Source organism: Copadichromis virginalis, linkage group LG13 (genome assembly GCF_057382275.1).
Source record: "Copadichromis virginalis isolate Kocher_CV1m ecotype Utaka linkage group LG13, C_Virginalis_male_GT1.1, whole genome shotgun sequence".
NCBI classification, from domain to species: Eukaryota; Metazoa; Chordata; class Actinopteri; order Cichliformes; family Cichlidae; genus Copadichromis; species Copadichromis virginalis.
The window spans coordinates 26,118,897-26,132,169 of NC_140630.1; the positions used below are offsets into that span (position 1 = coordinate 26,118,897).

The following is a 13,273-nucleotide window of genomic DNA, read 5'->3' on the forward strand; positions in this document are numbered from 1 at the left end:
TTACCCCATTTTTAAAAATTGGACTCATGTGTTGGCCCGGCGACCTGTTCAGGGTGTACCCTCCCTCTTGCCCCTATGATACCTAGCATAGGCTCCAGCAGTATGCAGACAGATGGGTTATTTTCAGTGTACTAATAATGGATATAAGCTCTCAAATAACACATGTAAGTGTTATATTTAAGAAATAGATGTTAAAATAATAACTGGGAAATATACTTAAATGAAATTTCAAGGTGAGTTTCAGGACAAATGATGATGATGAGTAAAGTTGAATAATACTGGTTAAGAGGATTCAGCTTCTTATACATAACAGTTTTGATCTTACTCACACTCTTGTCCGAGACACGGGTTCTGTTAAGGTCTGCTTAATGCTTTCTTATCTGCTTGACCTAATTAAGGCACAAATATGGCAAATATAAAATGCAGGAAGACAAATATAGTGGTTTCTTGATATTCTCTTTAAGTTAAATGGCTTTCATTTTGTCAAAACGAAAGCCACAATTCACATTTCTTCTTTTCCCCTTTGTGTGCTTATACAGAAGGAATAATGTACAGTACTGTATGAGTCACAAAGGCATCCACTGTCATGTAACTTGTACTTGAGTTTTGTGCTATAAATTTACTTTACACCTATAATAATGCACATTTTTTTAATGCATTGTATAAATAGTCAATGTAAAGCTGGAGAAAAAGCTGGGAAGAGAACAATGGCCATCACCGGGGATTTTCACTTATCAGTCATCTAGCTCTGTCTTTTCTCATGAAACAAGATGCTAAGCTTGTTTTATCATTTTCTCTCCTCAATGCCGGTCTCCCTCTGGTGTGCACCATCTTAGAAGCACACAAGTGGAACAACCTTGTTCTATCTGTGATGGCTCCCCAGACAGAAGTGCAGTATGTCCTTGTAATGTAATAGTTTTGGAGACCTGCCATTTGAAAGGAACAACTGAGAGACACAAGGCTTTAAAGTGCCACTTTATTATAAAAGCCACTAATAGCAGGATTCAGCGGTAATATACAGAACAAACATGCTAATTACAAGCCTTTTTGTATTTTGTTAACGTTTGCGCTCATGTCAACATGTGGTCACAGTCCAGATTTTTTTTAAAAACACACATACACAGACACACATAAGCAGGCATAATGGAAAACACAAGCATTTAAACACAAAAAACAATCATTAACTCTTAGAGAATAAAAACATCTTTACATAATAACCCGAACTGTACACTTGCTACACATCGTTCTAGAGAGGATTTCCTCCAAGCACCTCCTGTACACCTCAGTGTGAAAAAAACCCACCGGTGGTTTTTACAGTCACACTAAATAATATCAAAAATGCTGTCATATATACGTTCGCCCTTCTTCTCTTAAGCCAAGTTGTGTTCACTGATCTTAGGTTAACATTTTAAAGCTTTTTTCCCGCACTTTCACTTGAAATATTTGATATTTATCAAACAGCCCCATTGCACACGTACTAATAAAATACAAATGAATACTACAATATATTTTACCACAGTCAAATAAAAAAAATAAAAAACAAAAATATTCATAAAAGATTTACTTCCACTGCAGTGATTAAACTGTTTTAAGGTTTTTGTTGTTGTTCTTTATTTAATAAAAATCAGCTACATTCAAGAGTAAAAAACAATAAACATTTTGTTTAGAATTATTGAACTGTACACGAGCACAAGCAAGAACGTCTTTTCTGAATGCTTTTTCTAAATTCTTCCTGCAATTTTCAGCACTTTATGAGAATATTTAAGGCCACTGTGAAGGGCTGCGTTTCTGGAAGCACAGGAAGGAAAGACAGTATTTAAAGCAACAGAGTTTACGCATAGCTGAGGTAGCAAAGAAGAAATAGAAAACATGGCAAGTTCAAGTTAAAACAGAGGAACAGCATAATGCCTGTAAAAGCAAAAACTGTTCTTTTTTTGTACAAGACCTTTGGCACTTCTCTGATGATTGAGAGTTCGCTGGTGCAGACGGCTTATGTCAAATGACTAAAGGGAGAAAAGGGTGTTAAGTCGTCCTCACACCAGTTGTTCGGTTTTAAAAAAAAAAAACATGAAGAAGAAAGAAAACAAAAACAACACTGTTTGCTTCCTGGAGATGTAACCTTCCTGCCTTCTTGTGTAAAGGTTACAACATCAACAAGTTAAAAAGTAGTCTTGTGTGGGGTCTTTTACATAGGATTGTTTCTTAGACAGCTTGTGCATTTAGCAAATACATAAAGACAGATTTACAATAAGTCTTCGGTTGGCCCCCTTACAGTTACAAAGAAACCACAAGAGTGACACAGGAAATTTACAGAAATCATTGTGAGTTCTTTAGGGTTTGACTTGCCCTAAACAACATGCCACCCCTGCACATTTTCTATAGCATGGATCTTTGGTTGGTGTGCTTGCTGACATATAGAAACCGCAATACTGACACAAATTATACAGACAGTCACGCAAAGTGCCAACACTATTATAAGCAGTGTGTTTCATCCAAACGAGGTACCTGATTCGAATGAATGGTTTGCAAGCCATCGCCAGTGTTTGGATGTAAAATGAAGCACAACAAGTCGTCACGAGCCAAAGTTCACTTTTTGCCTGCAGCTGTTGTTGCAGGTGGAAGTAGTTTATGAATCAAAGAAATGCAGCCTTCTTTTTTCCCTCCTTGGGTCCAGACAATGTACAGACTAAAATCCGGGGTTATTCTGAGATGGCTCGAAGGAGAGCGTCCGTCTGAAGGCAGAGAGAAGAGGAAGATAGTTGCGGGGCTGTTTCCAGATCAGCAGTTTGAGTGATGATTGAGGTTCAGCTCCTCTTGAAACCTACAGGAACTCTGGAAACTCAGGGATGGCAGCTGCAAGCAAAGACAGTGCATGTCAGTGAGAGCACAGAAATCATTGTAGGTATCACTATCCACCTACACAAACATACAATTCTTTTCTTTTCCTTTTTTTGTTATGTGGAAAATTAGATATGGGGGTGTTCGAACATGCAAATGTGCACTTCCTGCCTCAAACATACCTGATCTTTCAAAAGTCAAATGAAAAAATTGAAAGAATTTCCTTTTTTTAACTTTTTTTTTTCCATAACTCCCACATCTCAGAGTACTACAGACACACATGGAGACTGATCAGTTCCACAGAACTACTCGTGTTTCTGAAAACTCATTAAAAAGCAGAACAACAAGGCCTTGGGTCTGGGTTGCGACATGCTAGCGATAACAGGGAAGTGCTGCTTGTTGAATTCCGCAAAGTTTAAGGTCAGCAAGTTGGAAAAAATGAAGAAGAAAGCTAAAGTGTGGCCTCCATCCATGTAACATGAAACCTTATGAGAAGCTGTGTATTTCAACATAACATCTGTGGACCACTGAAGGAAATGAGCTCCGGCATGGAAAATCCTCCTTGACAAATGTCAAAGATATTGTTTTTTATGTCGAACATATGAAGGTTTTATCAATAATTTTGACTTTTCTTTGCAGACGGGAAACATAGAGATCACACCAAGAAATGGAAAAGGCATCCAGCTCCCCAGTAAAAGAATAATGTTTGATTGAAGAGGCGAAAACCGCAGCATATGGCACAATTTTACCTTATGTTTATGTTTCTCATTTCTGTTTGAGCTTCAGGAAGGCTTGTCCATATATTCACCTATTACAGTGTTGAAACCTTTATGGGTTGCTTAAGGCTGTATACTCAGTAAGTTGTACCTTACCCTCTTCCCATGCACATCTCAAACCGTGCTATAAGGAAATGGGGGCAATCCGCCTCAGTATGCCTGGAATGTCTGCACAGGTGTCCCAGGAATCGGCAGAAAAACACTAAGGATTGAACCCCTTAACCGTGTCTAATGTTTCAATATTATTTCAAGTTGAGTCAGAAGGAACAACTGAAGGAGCCATTAGTGTTCAATGAGAGTGCTGATGGGTGGAGAATGACTTGTGAGAAGAATTAAGAAGAGGACAGTGTAAGGGGGTGGTTTCGTGTGTGTGTGTGTGTGTGTGTGTGTGTGTGTGTGTGTGTGCGGGGGGGATGAAATCTCCTACACAATATATTTTCAGAGTCATGCAAGACTCAGCCCAGCTGTTTTTGAGTGTGCAGCTACGCACTACAAATTCACGAGCATCTTTCCACCAACACTTCCACCAAACGCAGGATGTTTCAGCAAAAGCACAGAAAGAACTAGTGGTTCTTGATTGCATCAGTCTTTTACCAGACTGAGTGCACATTTTGATATAGGTGTCTTGCAAAACCCTTGTGTGCAATGCAGTTACACGCATATCCCGGTACTTTTTCATTTTTGTTTTTTTAAGTGTTTCTTTTTTTGAGTGTGAAATAAATGTGAACAAAGTGATTTGCATTCATTCACAACAATAAGAATATCGGAACAACAGATATAACACACTAAGCCATGTAAATGACCTCTAAAAGTGAGATGACTTGCACTGCCTTTTTGGGCTTTGATGTTTACCAGTGGAAGGTCCCTTATGTCAGCGACTCAGTCTCAGCATGAATATTGTATGAGTACAAGTTGTGAGGCAGGGTGGGGGGGGTCCTACCTTCTGCTGGGAAGAATACGTCGCCATGTGCCGGAGGAGAAAGGGGTGTTCCCGGTTCGGACAACAGGTGGCGACCTGTCTCGGATGACTGCCTGGTCATGATCTGAGAAACAGTGCGGGTCTTTGTTTCTGGTGATCCCCCTCGAAACACTGGGTTTTCATGGCCCAGAGCCTCACTGAACACACACACACATACATGAAGAAGAAGCATGATTACAAGTGAGCAACTTTCAATATGACCCAGTAAACTGTTTCAAAACTTTCCTAGAGACATGCAAGAGTTTCATGTTTGTCACTTTGGATTTAATAAGGGATTTTCTGTAATGACAATTTAACACTACACTTAAATGATTAGCAGTAGGATTTGCATATACAGGACACATCATGGCAAAAGAAAAAAAATGTATACATGGTTTTAACTAGTTTATTTTAATGAGGCTAGTGGGTTTAATCTAGCTATTGTGTCACAAGTGTTGTGGCCACCGTGTTCACAGTCTATTATTCTAAGGAGCAGCTGTGTTTTGAAGCTGGTCGCTGAGATCAGCTGCCTGTGGGAAACCTTACCTGTCCATCCTCACTAGCTCTTGTCCACCTGGGAGAGAGGAAATAGGAAATGGGCCATTGTAAATGAATTGAAACAAAGCGGAACACTACAAAAAGACTATGAATGCGCTTCCTACTGTGTGAAATACAGTTAATCGAGCTCACTGACAGGAAACGTGTCAGAACAAACACTATGGGAAGTCCAGTGTGAGAGACTTATGTGGCCCAAAGGTGGAAATTAAGTGTGAGTGTGTGTGTAGCTGTTTGTGCACATCAGTAATACATACGTCTTCCTAACGGTGAATTCTCCCTCTGTTTGTACACGAGCACTAGAATAAGAGGCAGGGACAGCAGAGCCACGATGCAGGCTGTTATAGCCAAGGCCACTGGCACAGAGCCTAGGGAAGCAACAGACAGGCTGTGAGTTTAATAACATCACGAAATAACTGCCTCAGACATTTATTGGTTGAAGGCCTGAATAATGTTTCATACTTACTTGCAGTACTTGCAGTTGGTGTGGGATCCCAGACAGTGCAATTCTGAAATCCTTTCCTTGCTGGAAAGAGATAAATAAATCGGTTCTCTCTCGTGTCAAAACAGTTTCACTGTTCAGCAACATCAGCTCCTGAGCTTCTTGCAAAATATATTATTGATAACCTTAGTGCACATTCACAGCGTTTGACATACTTACGCGGTATAACTTGTAGAATAACATGGTTGTAGGCTTTCTGCACCAAGCTATGTTTATTGAATTCTAGAATCCCACAGCAGTAGCGGCCCTGGTCCGAAGGTTTCACATTCTCTAGAATCAACCAGTGGTTGTGCCCCATGCGATCCATCTTCACTCCTGGTGGCAATGTGCTGTTACGGTGTGGGTGAGAAAAATTCCTTGGGCCCATTCCTGGATGACAGTGCTGGTCACTGTGGGCTGTGAAGAGCCAAGTGCTCCTCACAACATCGTTGGGGGAAAGCAGGGTACCTTTCTGGACGCACGTCATGTTGACTCTTGCACCTTCAGGACAGGTGTAGTACAGGTGGGGAGGAGAAGCAATCAGCGTGGAATGGGGCTGGGCGTGGTGTGTCTCACCTTTAGCTAGAGAGAAAAGACAAAAGCAATGGAAGAATGTAGTGCATTCAACTTCCTTTGAGATGGTACTTCCTCCTTTCTACGTATCCATAGAAATGTTTAAGTTTAGGGATGCTAATGTTAGGGTGTCGCTACTGAAAGAGGCGGGACAGTGAAACTTGTGGCCAGCTTTTAATAGGATCACACCAACTACAACAGTGATGCAAATGAGTTCTCAGATCATTTGCATCTTCACTGTGTGTACTCATGGGTGAGACTGTGCCATATTGATTTATTTCTGTTTGCTTATTTAATAACACTTCAATGTAGTATAAATATGATTATTTATTAAAATTGGGATAAAGTGTAGGTGTAGAGTAAAGTGTAAGAAAGTGGCTGTGAGTGTGAGTCAATCCAAGGGTACAGATATGTATAGTATAGTTGAATGGATGTATAGATGTATAACTGCACATGTTTTACGTATACATATCAGTGTGGAGTGCGTCACTGACGGATCATTTGCTGGTATAACTTTGGAACGAGAAGACAGGAAGGAGAAGTAGGATCATATAAGTTTATACTTCTTCATTCTAATAAAACAAAAACAAAAATGAGTCTTTTATTTGCTGATGTTTTATATATTGCTTTATTATTATTATTATTATTTTGTTTCAACAACTCCCATAAAGCTCAAAGTACTCAAAGCAACCTTTCTGGTTGTTCCTACTAAAGACTTACTAAACTAAGTCTCCAGCACTATATTTCACCATAATGACAAACACAGAGTCACAAGGTCAAAGCAATAATAGCCATTCTTGTTATTATTCTGTTCGGTTCAGATCACACAAATTCCCTATAGCTGTCTATTACAGATGACCCAGAAAAACCAGAGGAAAAAAGGAAGTACAAATATAAGTCGCATCTGGTTTGGCAGCGGGCCTTTCCAGGGTACAAACTGCCAGGGAAAAATTACATAACGAAAGATTTTAAAAAAGCAAAGGATAAAACCCTACAGTGACATTTTGATAATAACATGTTTTGAGCAATTTGAAATTAATGTAGAAAATAAATGGCAGGTCTGCTGAAATTAGTTGCACACCTAAAAGTTGCGCTGAGTTGAGTTCCTGCCAGGTACAGTGAGTCATTGCACAAGTAACCACAGTAAAAGCAGTAATTTTATCACCTGCCAAACTTAACATGGGCTTTAGTGGCACACTTCTGCATGCTTCCTGGGTTTTTGTGCAAAGTTTGCTTCCTATTTTGTACATTTAAACTGTGGTTAAAAATCATGCATAGTTTGCTGTCTTGAAAAATATACAAATGTCCTGAGGGAGTTAAATCTCTTGTTCCTCTTTGTGAGCTACAGAAATATAGGCAGGAACTTCTTCATCTCTTAAAATGGGGACAGTATAAAAAAAAATCCCACTGAAGTTCTGTTTATTAACTTTAAATATCATCTTGCTGTTTGGTATTAATACACAGCAATTGTTGTGTATCGATTATGTGTATTAATATCTCAAAGGATGGTACGCTCAAAGATCTTCTGCACACACTCATGTACATTCAGGAAACCGGCTGCACAGCTGTGAGCTCGTTCTCAGCTTATTGCATAAACCTTTCTCCCTCTCTCACTCTCTGCCTCAACCACATCCTGTTGTGAATTCTTCAGTGTTGCAGTGGAATGCATGAATAGATAAACATAAATTGTGTGCTTTCAATGATTATTGCATTGCAAAAACACAACAAAATGAGCTCATCCTCAGGCTAGGCAGTGTGATGCCACTCTCAGAACCTCACTTTAAAGCAGACACATGATCTGGAAAATGCACACCCTATATAACGCCTCGCTATGTTGTAAAAGAGCAGCGTAAAAAGGCTGTCATTCTCTAGCTTTGTCAACGGACTCATTATTTTGTAATGATCTGCCTTTGTAACAGATGATTAAAGAATGCTTACTGCTGCAAAAGTTACAGGAAGGCTGCATGCACGGGTGCGTGTGTGGGTGGACTGCAGAGAAAGAAGAGTTTGCCCACGTATGTGTATCTTTTATAATGACACCATGGCAAAATTTTACAGTAAATGTGTGTGTGTATGTGTGTGTGTCCATATCTCTGTTTGGGAAAGTCAGGGTGGAGTCTCAGTCAATGCCAGAATTTGGGGAGTGGACTTCCTTCCTGAGTTATCCCAGCACATAAACACTTCCACTCCCCGTTTCTTGCTCATTATTCCATGAAGCCAAACTTCAGATGTTGCAAACTTCGTGTTTCTTTATGTGATAAAAACCTCGAGCAGGTTGGACCACTACCCACAATGCCAGTAATTATAGCGTTGGAGATGACTGTCCCTGCTGATTTATGCTCACTATTAATGTTGGGGATTAACCTGTAAATCAGAGTCTTGATTAAACTATTTAAATGTGTATAAAATGCCAGTCATTATTTCCTAGCACATCTTTACTGTATTTGTCTACACAACTATTTAAAAAAAAACCCTAAAGATCAGCTTTCCTACAATATGAGGCAATACATTAACCAGTTTACACATTACTTACACAATTACTTGATCATTCAAACAGTGGGGGATTAACTTTGTTGTGCCTGCCGCATTACAGCCATATCCCAAACTTTAAAAACTTTGGTCCTAACTCTTTGTGTTTGCACAGATTCATTTTAACTTGTTCTGCTGACCTGCTTGTTGCGGTGCGTTCTCTATTAATAGTTTTCTTAGAGAGCTACTGCTTCGTTTAAAGTCTTTTCCCCTGCTAGTTATGAAAAAAATAAGCTGACAAGCTTCATCAAAGAAAGAAAAGTAATTTAAAAGCTCCCATGTTTTATTAGTTCCCTAACAAGTTCAGTTATGTTGTTCTATGTAGCTGTATAATTTAGATAGTTAAATCTCCAAAGTAACTACCCATGTTTTTGTGAATCACTGAAAGCACTTCCACATGCGTCTAAGCCTGCAGAAACTTTTGCTTTGAATGTGATTAGAGTGGATTTAACTACTTGCTGGCTCTTACTGGCAGTGCTACTTATTTGTAAGGGGAAGCTGCACCGTGCAAACAAGCCAGAATTAATAAGCACACAAGTGTTTTTGTCTAAATATTAACAGAATCAGCTGCTGTTAAATACAGCAGAACAGTCGATCACCTTTCCTCTTTCATTGGCTGGCACATTTGTTTGCACAGTATGTGTGCATCCTGTGTGTGTGTGTGTGTGTGTGTGTGTGTGTGTGTGTGTGTGTGTGTGTGTGTGTGTGTGTGTGTGTGTGTGTGTGTGTGTGTGTGTAACACAATGTTAGGTCGATGCCATAATTCTGTATTCGGGGCTGAACTCTACTGGAGCCATTGTGTGTTAGGAAAAGCAATAGGAAGACCTGGGATGGTGATTAAAGTGAAACTTTTATCCCCCCACTGTTCATGGCTTCCTAGTGGGACAATAGGAGAGGAAGCCCTTCGCCTCTCCTGTTTCACACCCACCCTACCTTCCTCTTCTCCTAATTTCATTTTGACAGCTCTTTAAGCTTTCTGTAGACCTATTTCACAGAAGTGATGCATATCGAAGGCGAGAGTAAAGACAGCATTTTTTTCGGTAAATATAGCTAAATGTTAACTAATTGCTGGGGGAACAGCTTGGAAGAGCTAATGTGCACACACATTTCTTACCGACAACGCTGTGATCTTTAAATAGGTATTCAAAGGAAATGAATATGATTTTTTTTAGCATGCCAAGTGGGTGGCGTTTGCAGTGTCGGTACTACCTGAGCTGTCTCGATGTGGTTTCCAAACCAACAAGCTATGCCATGTGTCTGGAACAGTCTGATTTTCTCTTGCATGTATACAACAGACGTGTTTTTGGCTCAATTATACATATAAGTTTCCTCCTCTGATCACTGTTCTCAGAATCCTGATAGCCCCCGAGGGCCCAGAAACAGGCCCTCCTTTGTATTAAGGCAGAATGCCACCTGTTTAGGACATGTTGCCACTGACAGCTTTCTTTCGTTCAGACATGGATGATAGTCTGTGCTGATTAAACATATATTAACCCTGCTAAAATTTCCCCACCTTTGACGTCTTGAATAACCCTGTGGTGAGTCTGCACGGTGATATTACCTCATGTTACAGAAGCTGCTGAACCCTTCAGATAAATCTGGTTTTCTCAAACTGCATTAATCCTCTACTTGCAAGTGTTGTTTCCCAACACATATCCTGCCCTTTTCACACCCACTGTAATGGTAATGATGATCAAACCCATTACAGGGTGTTAGTGAAAGCAGCAGGAGACGAGCTCCTCTCTAAAGTAAGAGAGTTTCAGTTAAAGCCCCTGGCATGAAATGGCAAACAGATGCACCTTTTCAGCAACAGGAAGCCTTTTAAATATGTTGCTCTACACTCTACATTGTCACAAAGGGAAGTGGTTATGGGTCACAGCTGCAGGTCAACGTTTAGAGATTTACATTTTCTTATAATAATCTGATGTGCCCCTTGGTACTTTGTAAACTAAATTTGTGGCAGCATTTTCCAAAATAACGTGTGCACTTTGTGTGTTTAATTTGTCTTCCTCTTTCTTTTCTTCTTGACATAATAAATGGCATGTAAATGGTTGTGTAATGACAGCTTTGTGAGAAGTTTTACAACACGATTGCACAATTATTTCCTCACTTTAAAAATGAAGGTGGCCTCTCATTTCAGACGTGGAAATGAGCAGACGTGGGCCTTTCTGTCTTTTCAAAAATGGTAAAAATCCGGGGATTACATCATTTTTAAAAACTGACTTCATTATTATAAACTAACTTCCTCTTTTTACTTTGACCTTGCCTTCCTGTTTTTCACTACATCGTCCAGTGTTAAACCTTTTCTGGCACAGTTTAATGTCTTCATATCTCAGGTCGCATTAGGTTGAAAGCAGAGTCAAGGTTCCACCAACAGTGGTCATCACTGTGTCCTTGAGCTGTTCAGAGAAACGCCCTTGCGAGAGAAAACCCCTTGCTAGCAGCATGAAGGCCGCTGCTTTTGATAACTCATATTATGATTTTACTACAAATGCACAGACCTTTCAAAATCTGATGACCAGAAAAATTTCAAGCCGAAGACGGGGCCTCCCCCTCCCCATCTTCAGCTTATTGCTGCATAGGTAAAAGATTTGCCCATCTGGCACATGTGACCAAGCACAATCCCTGCCACAACACGAGCAGAAAAGGAGGCAGAGAAAGAATGAGTAATTTTATTTTTACTCACTGGTTGGAAAATTGGCACCGTTTGGTTCCAGTTTTTTTTTATGGGGAAGACACCCACTGCTGGCAGTGGCAAAAACAGCTGTTTTCATCATAAGCTGAAAGGAAGGAAACGTCCCAACAAGGAAGACATAACAAGACTGAAAGGAGGAAACTGTCTTAAACGATACGGATTTCATTGTGCTGCATAAACAATTCAGAAACATATCAAATGGTATATCTGAGTCACTGAATGTTTTGGCTTTATACCTGAATCCCCACAAGCAACTGCTCTAGAAACGCTTTGATTTGTATAGAGTTTAAGTAAAACATTACATTCGCTTTTGGGTGAGCTTATTTAAATCCTAAAGGCGAAAGCTGATAACCTCTCCCGAGTTTTTAAGCGGCGTTTGAAGTGAAGGACCCTACACCCCGGAGGCGACAGCTGCATCTCTTCTCTCCTCCGCCGTCAGTTGCCTAAACTTCAGCCAATCCCAAATTCCCTTTTATAAAATAAATAAATGAAGTGTGGGTATGATCGCAGCTCCCAGCTGAATCCCCAATAAATTCCAAGAAAACAGAAACCTACGGACGTCTTAAAAAGATAAACTATGTGCAGTTCTTGCGCACAAGGAAGTTTTTTCCTCAACTTCTTTCAGAGGATCAACTTCTTGCGTTTTTGCAGCCGCCTCTTTTCGTGTCCGCTGCATTTATTTTACAAGTTGTTTTGAAACCTGGGGGGGAAGGGGGGGGGGGGGGGGGTCTTCTGATCTCGTCAAGCTCAAAGTCGCTGACTTTAAGGTGGATTTACACTCCACTGGGCTGCATCCATGGCGGGCGGTTTAAACAGCTCCACGCCAGATGTTCTGTCTCAAAACAGCAACAAACCAACTCAGTAAAAACCTAGAGACACGCGAGATAAAATAACGGGCTTACAGGGTCGCTGCGTTCAAGTGCATGTCGTAAAAAGCTAACAGAGGTTAAAATATCAAAGTCAGAGTGTGCAGAGGGTTTACTGTCATTGGTACAGACACGTAAGACACAGCAAGTTGGCTGTTTTGTCCATCTAGATGCTTTTTAGATCTATATATATATATATATATATCAGTGTGTGACAGGTGACTTTTCTAAAACAGAGAATCCATCTGTGACTCCAGTCAACTAGCCGCTCACTAAACAACACAACTGACAAGTTCATACACGCCCGGATCAGCCAGTTAAGCGAGTCTTAAAAGGATGGACGTGTGTGCTTACCTCCAGCTATGCAAAGCAAAAGCGACCAAAACACGAACTTCTTTCCCCAGACTGATGAGCGACGGAGTGAGACCCATTCCATGGCTGTCCGGATAAACAACATTTGGCTTTCAACTAGATCTACAAGTAGCCTTTGTTCAACTTTCTTCCCATTCAGTCTAAAACTAGGCGACTTGTCTGAACTTTACTCCAGAACAGTTGGGGAGGTTTATCGTCCCTTGTCTCTCCAGCTTCTCTGAGTTGTGAAGCAGCGTGACAGTCCCTTATTCGCTCCTCCTCATTGTTTCCCTTTCTCTCTCTCTCGCTCTCAGTGACCCACCCACTATCCTTTCTCGCAAAAAGAGCCTCACAGATACTAGTTTGTTTTTTAACGGCAATATTGATATAAATGTTTAGGGATTTAAAAATTATGTATATATTTATTTTTGTGTTCCTGTCTGTTAGACTTATATTAAAAGAGTTTGAGCTGTTTTCAGTGGTGCAAAGTTTAAAATGTTGCATCATCACATTTTTGGGGGCAGCCTGCAGGCTTTTACATCTGCACACTGTAATCGCACCAAAGTATTACCTTATCAGCTCGCTCAGTCATTGTTTATATTATTGTTAGCTTTCACACGGTAGTTAACAAATGACCATCAAGACATATGT

At 40.3% G+C, this 13,273-nt stretch overlaps 2 protein-coding genes across 2 annotated transcripts in view; one reads left to right on the forward strand and one right to left on the reverse strand.

Annotated features, from left to right (window-relative positions):
• LOC146695795 (cadherin-23-like) overlaps nt 1–13,273 on the forward strand; it is a 34,649-nt gene that overhangs the window by 2,732 nt on the left and 18,644 nt on the right. The gene's annotated exons all lie outside the window — the stretch shown is intronic.
• Nucleotides 957–12,861, reverse strand: vsir (V-set immunoregulatory receptor). The gene is made up of 7 exons (XM_085478224.1): nt 12,626–12,861; nt 5,789–6,190; nt 5,594–5,653; nt 5,385–5,495; nt 5,119–5,146; nt 4,555–4,730; nt 957–2,853 (listed from the first exon to the last, which is right to left on the reverse strand). The coding sequence occupies exons 1-7, from the start codon at nt 12,726–12,728 to the stop codon at nt 2,822–2,824; spliced, it is 912 nt and encodes a 303-aa protein (XP_085334350.1). The 5' UTR covers nt 12,729–12,861; the 3' UTR covers nt 957–2,821.

Bases quoted from the DNA above. Each gene is read 5' to 3' on its own strand.
- vsir (XM_085478224.1), bottom strand. From the start codon at position 12,728: ATGTTGTTTATCCGGACAGCCATGGAATGGGTCTCACTCCGTCGCTCA. The intron at 5,654-5,788 runs GTAAGTATGTCA...ATCTCTTTCCAG, and splicing joins TATTCTACAAGTTATACCGC to CAAGGAAAGGATTTCAGAAT. The intron at 5,496-5,593 runs GTAAGTATGAAA...TTGCTTCCCTAG, and splicing joins ACCAACTGCAAGTACTGCAA to GCTCTGTGCCAGTGGCCTTG.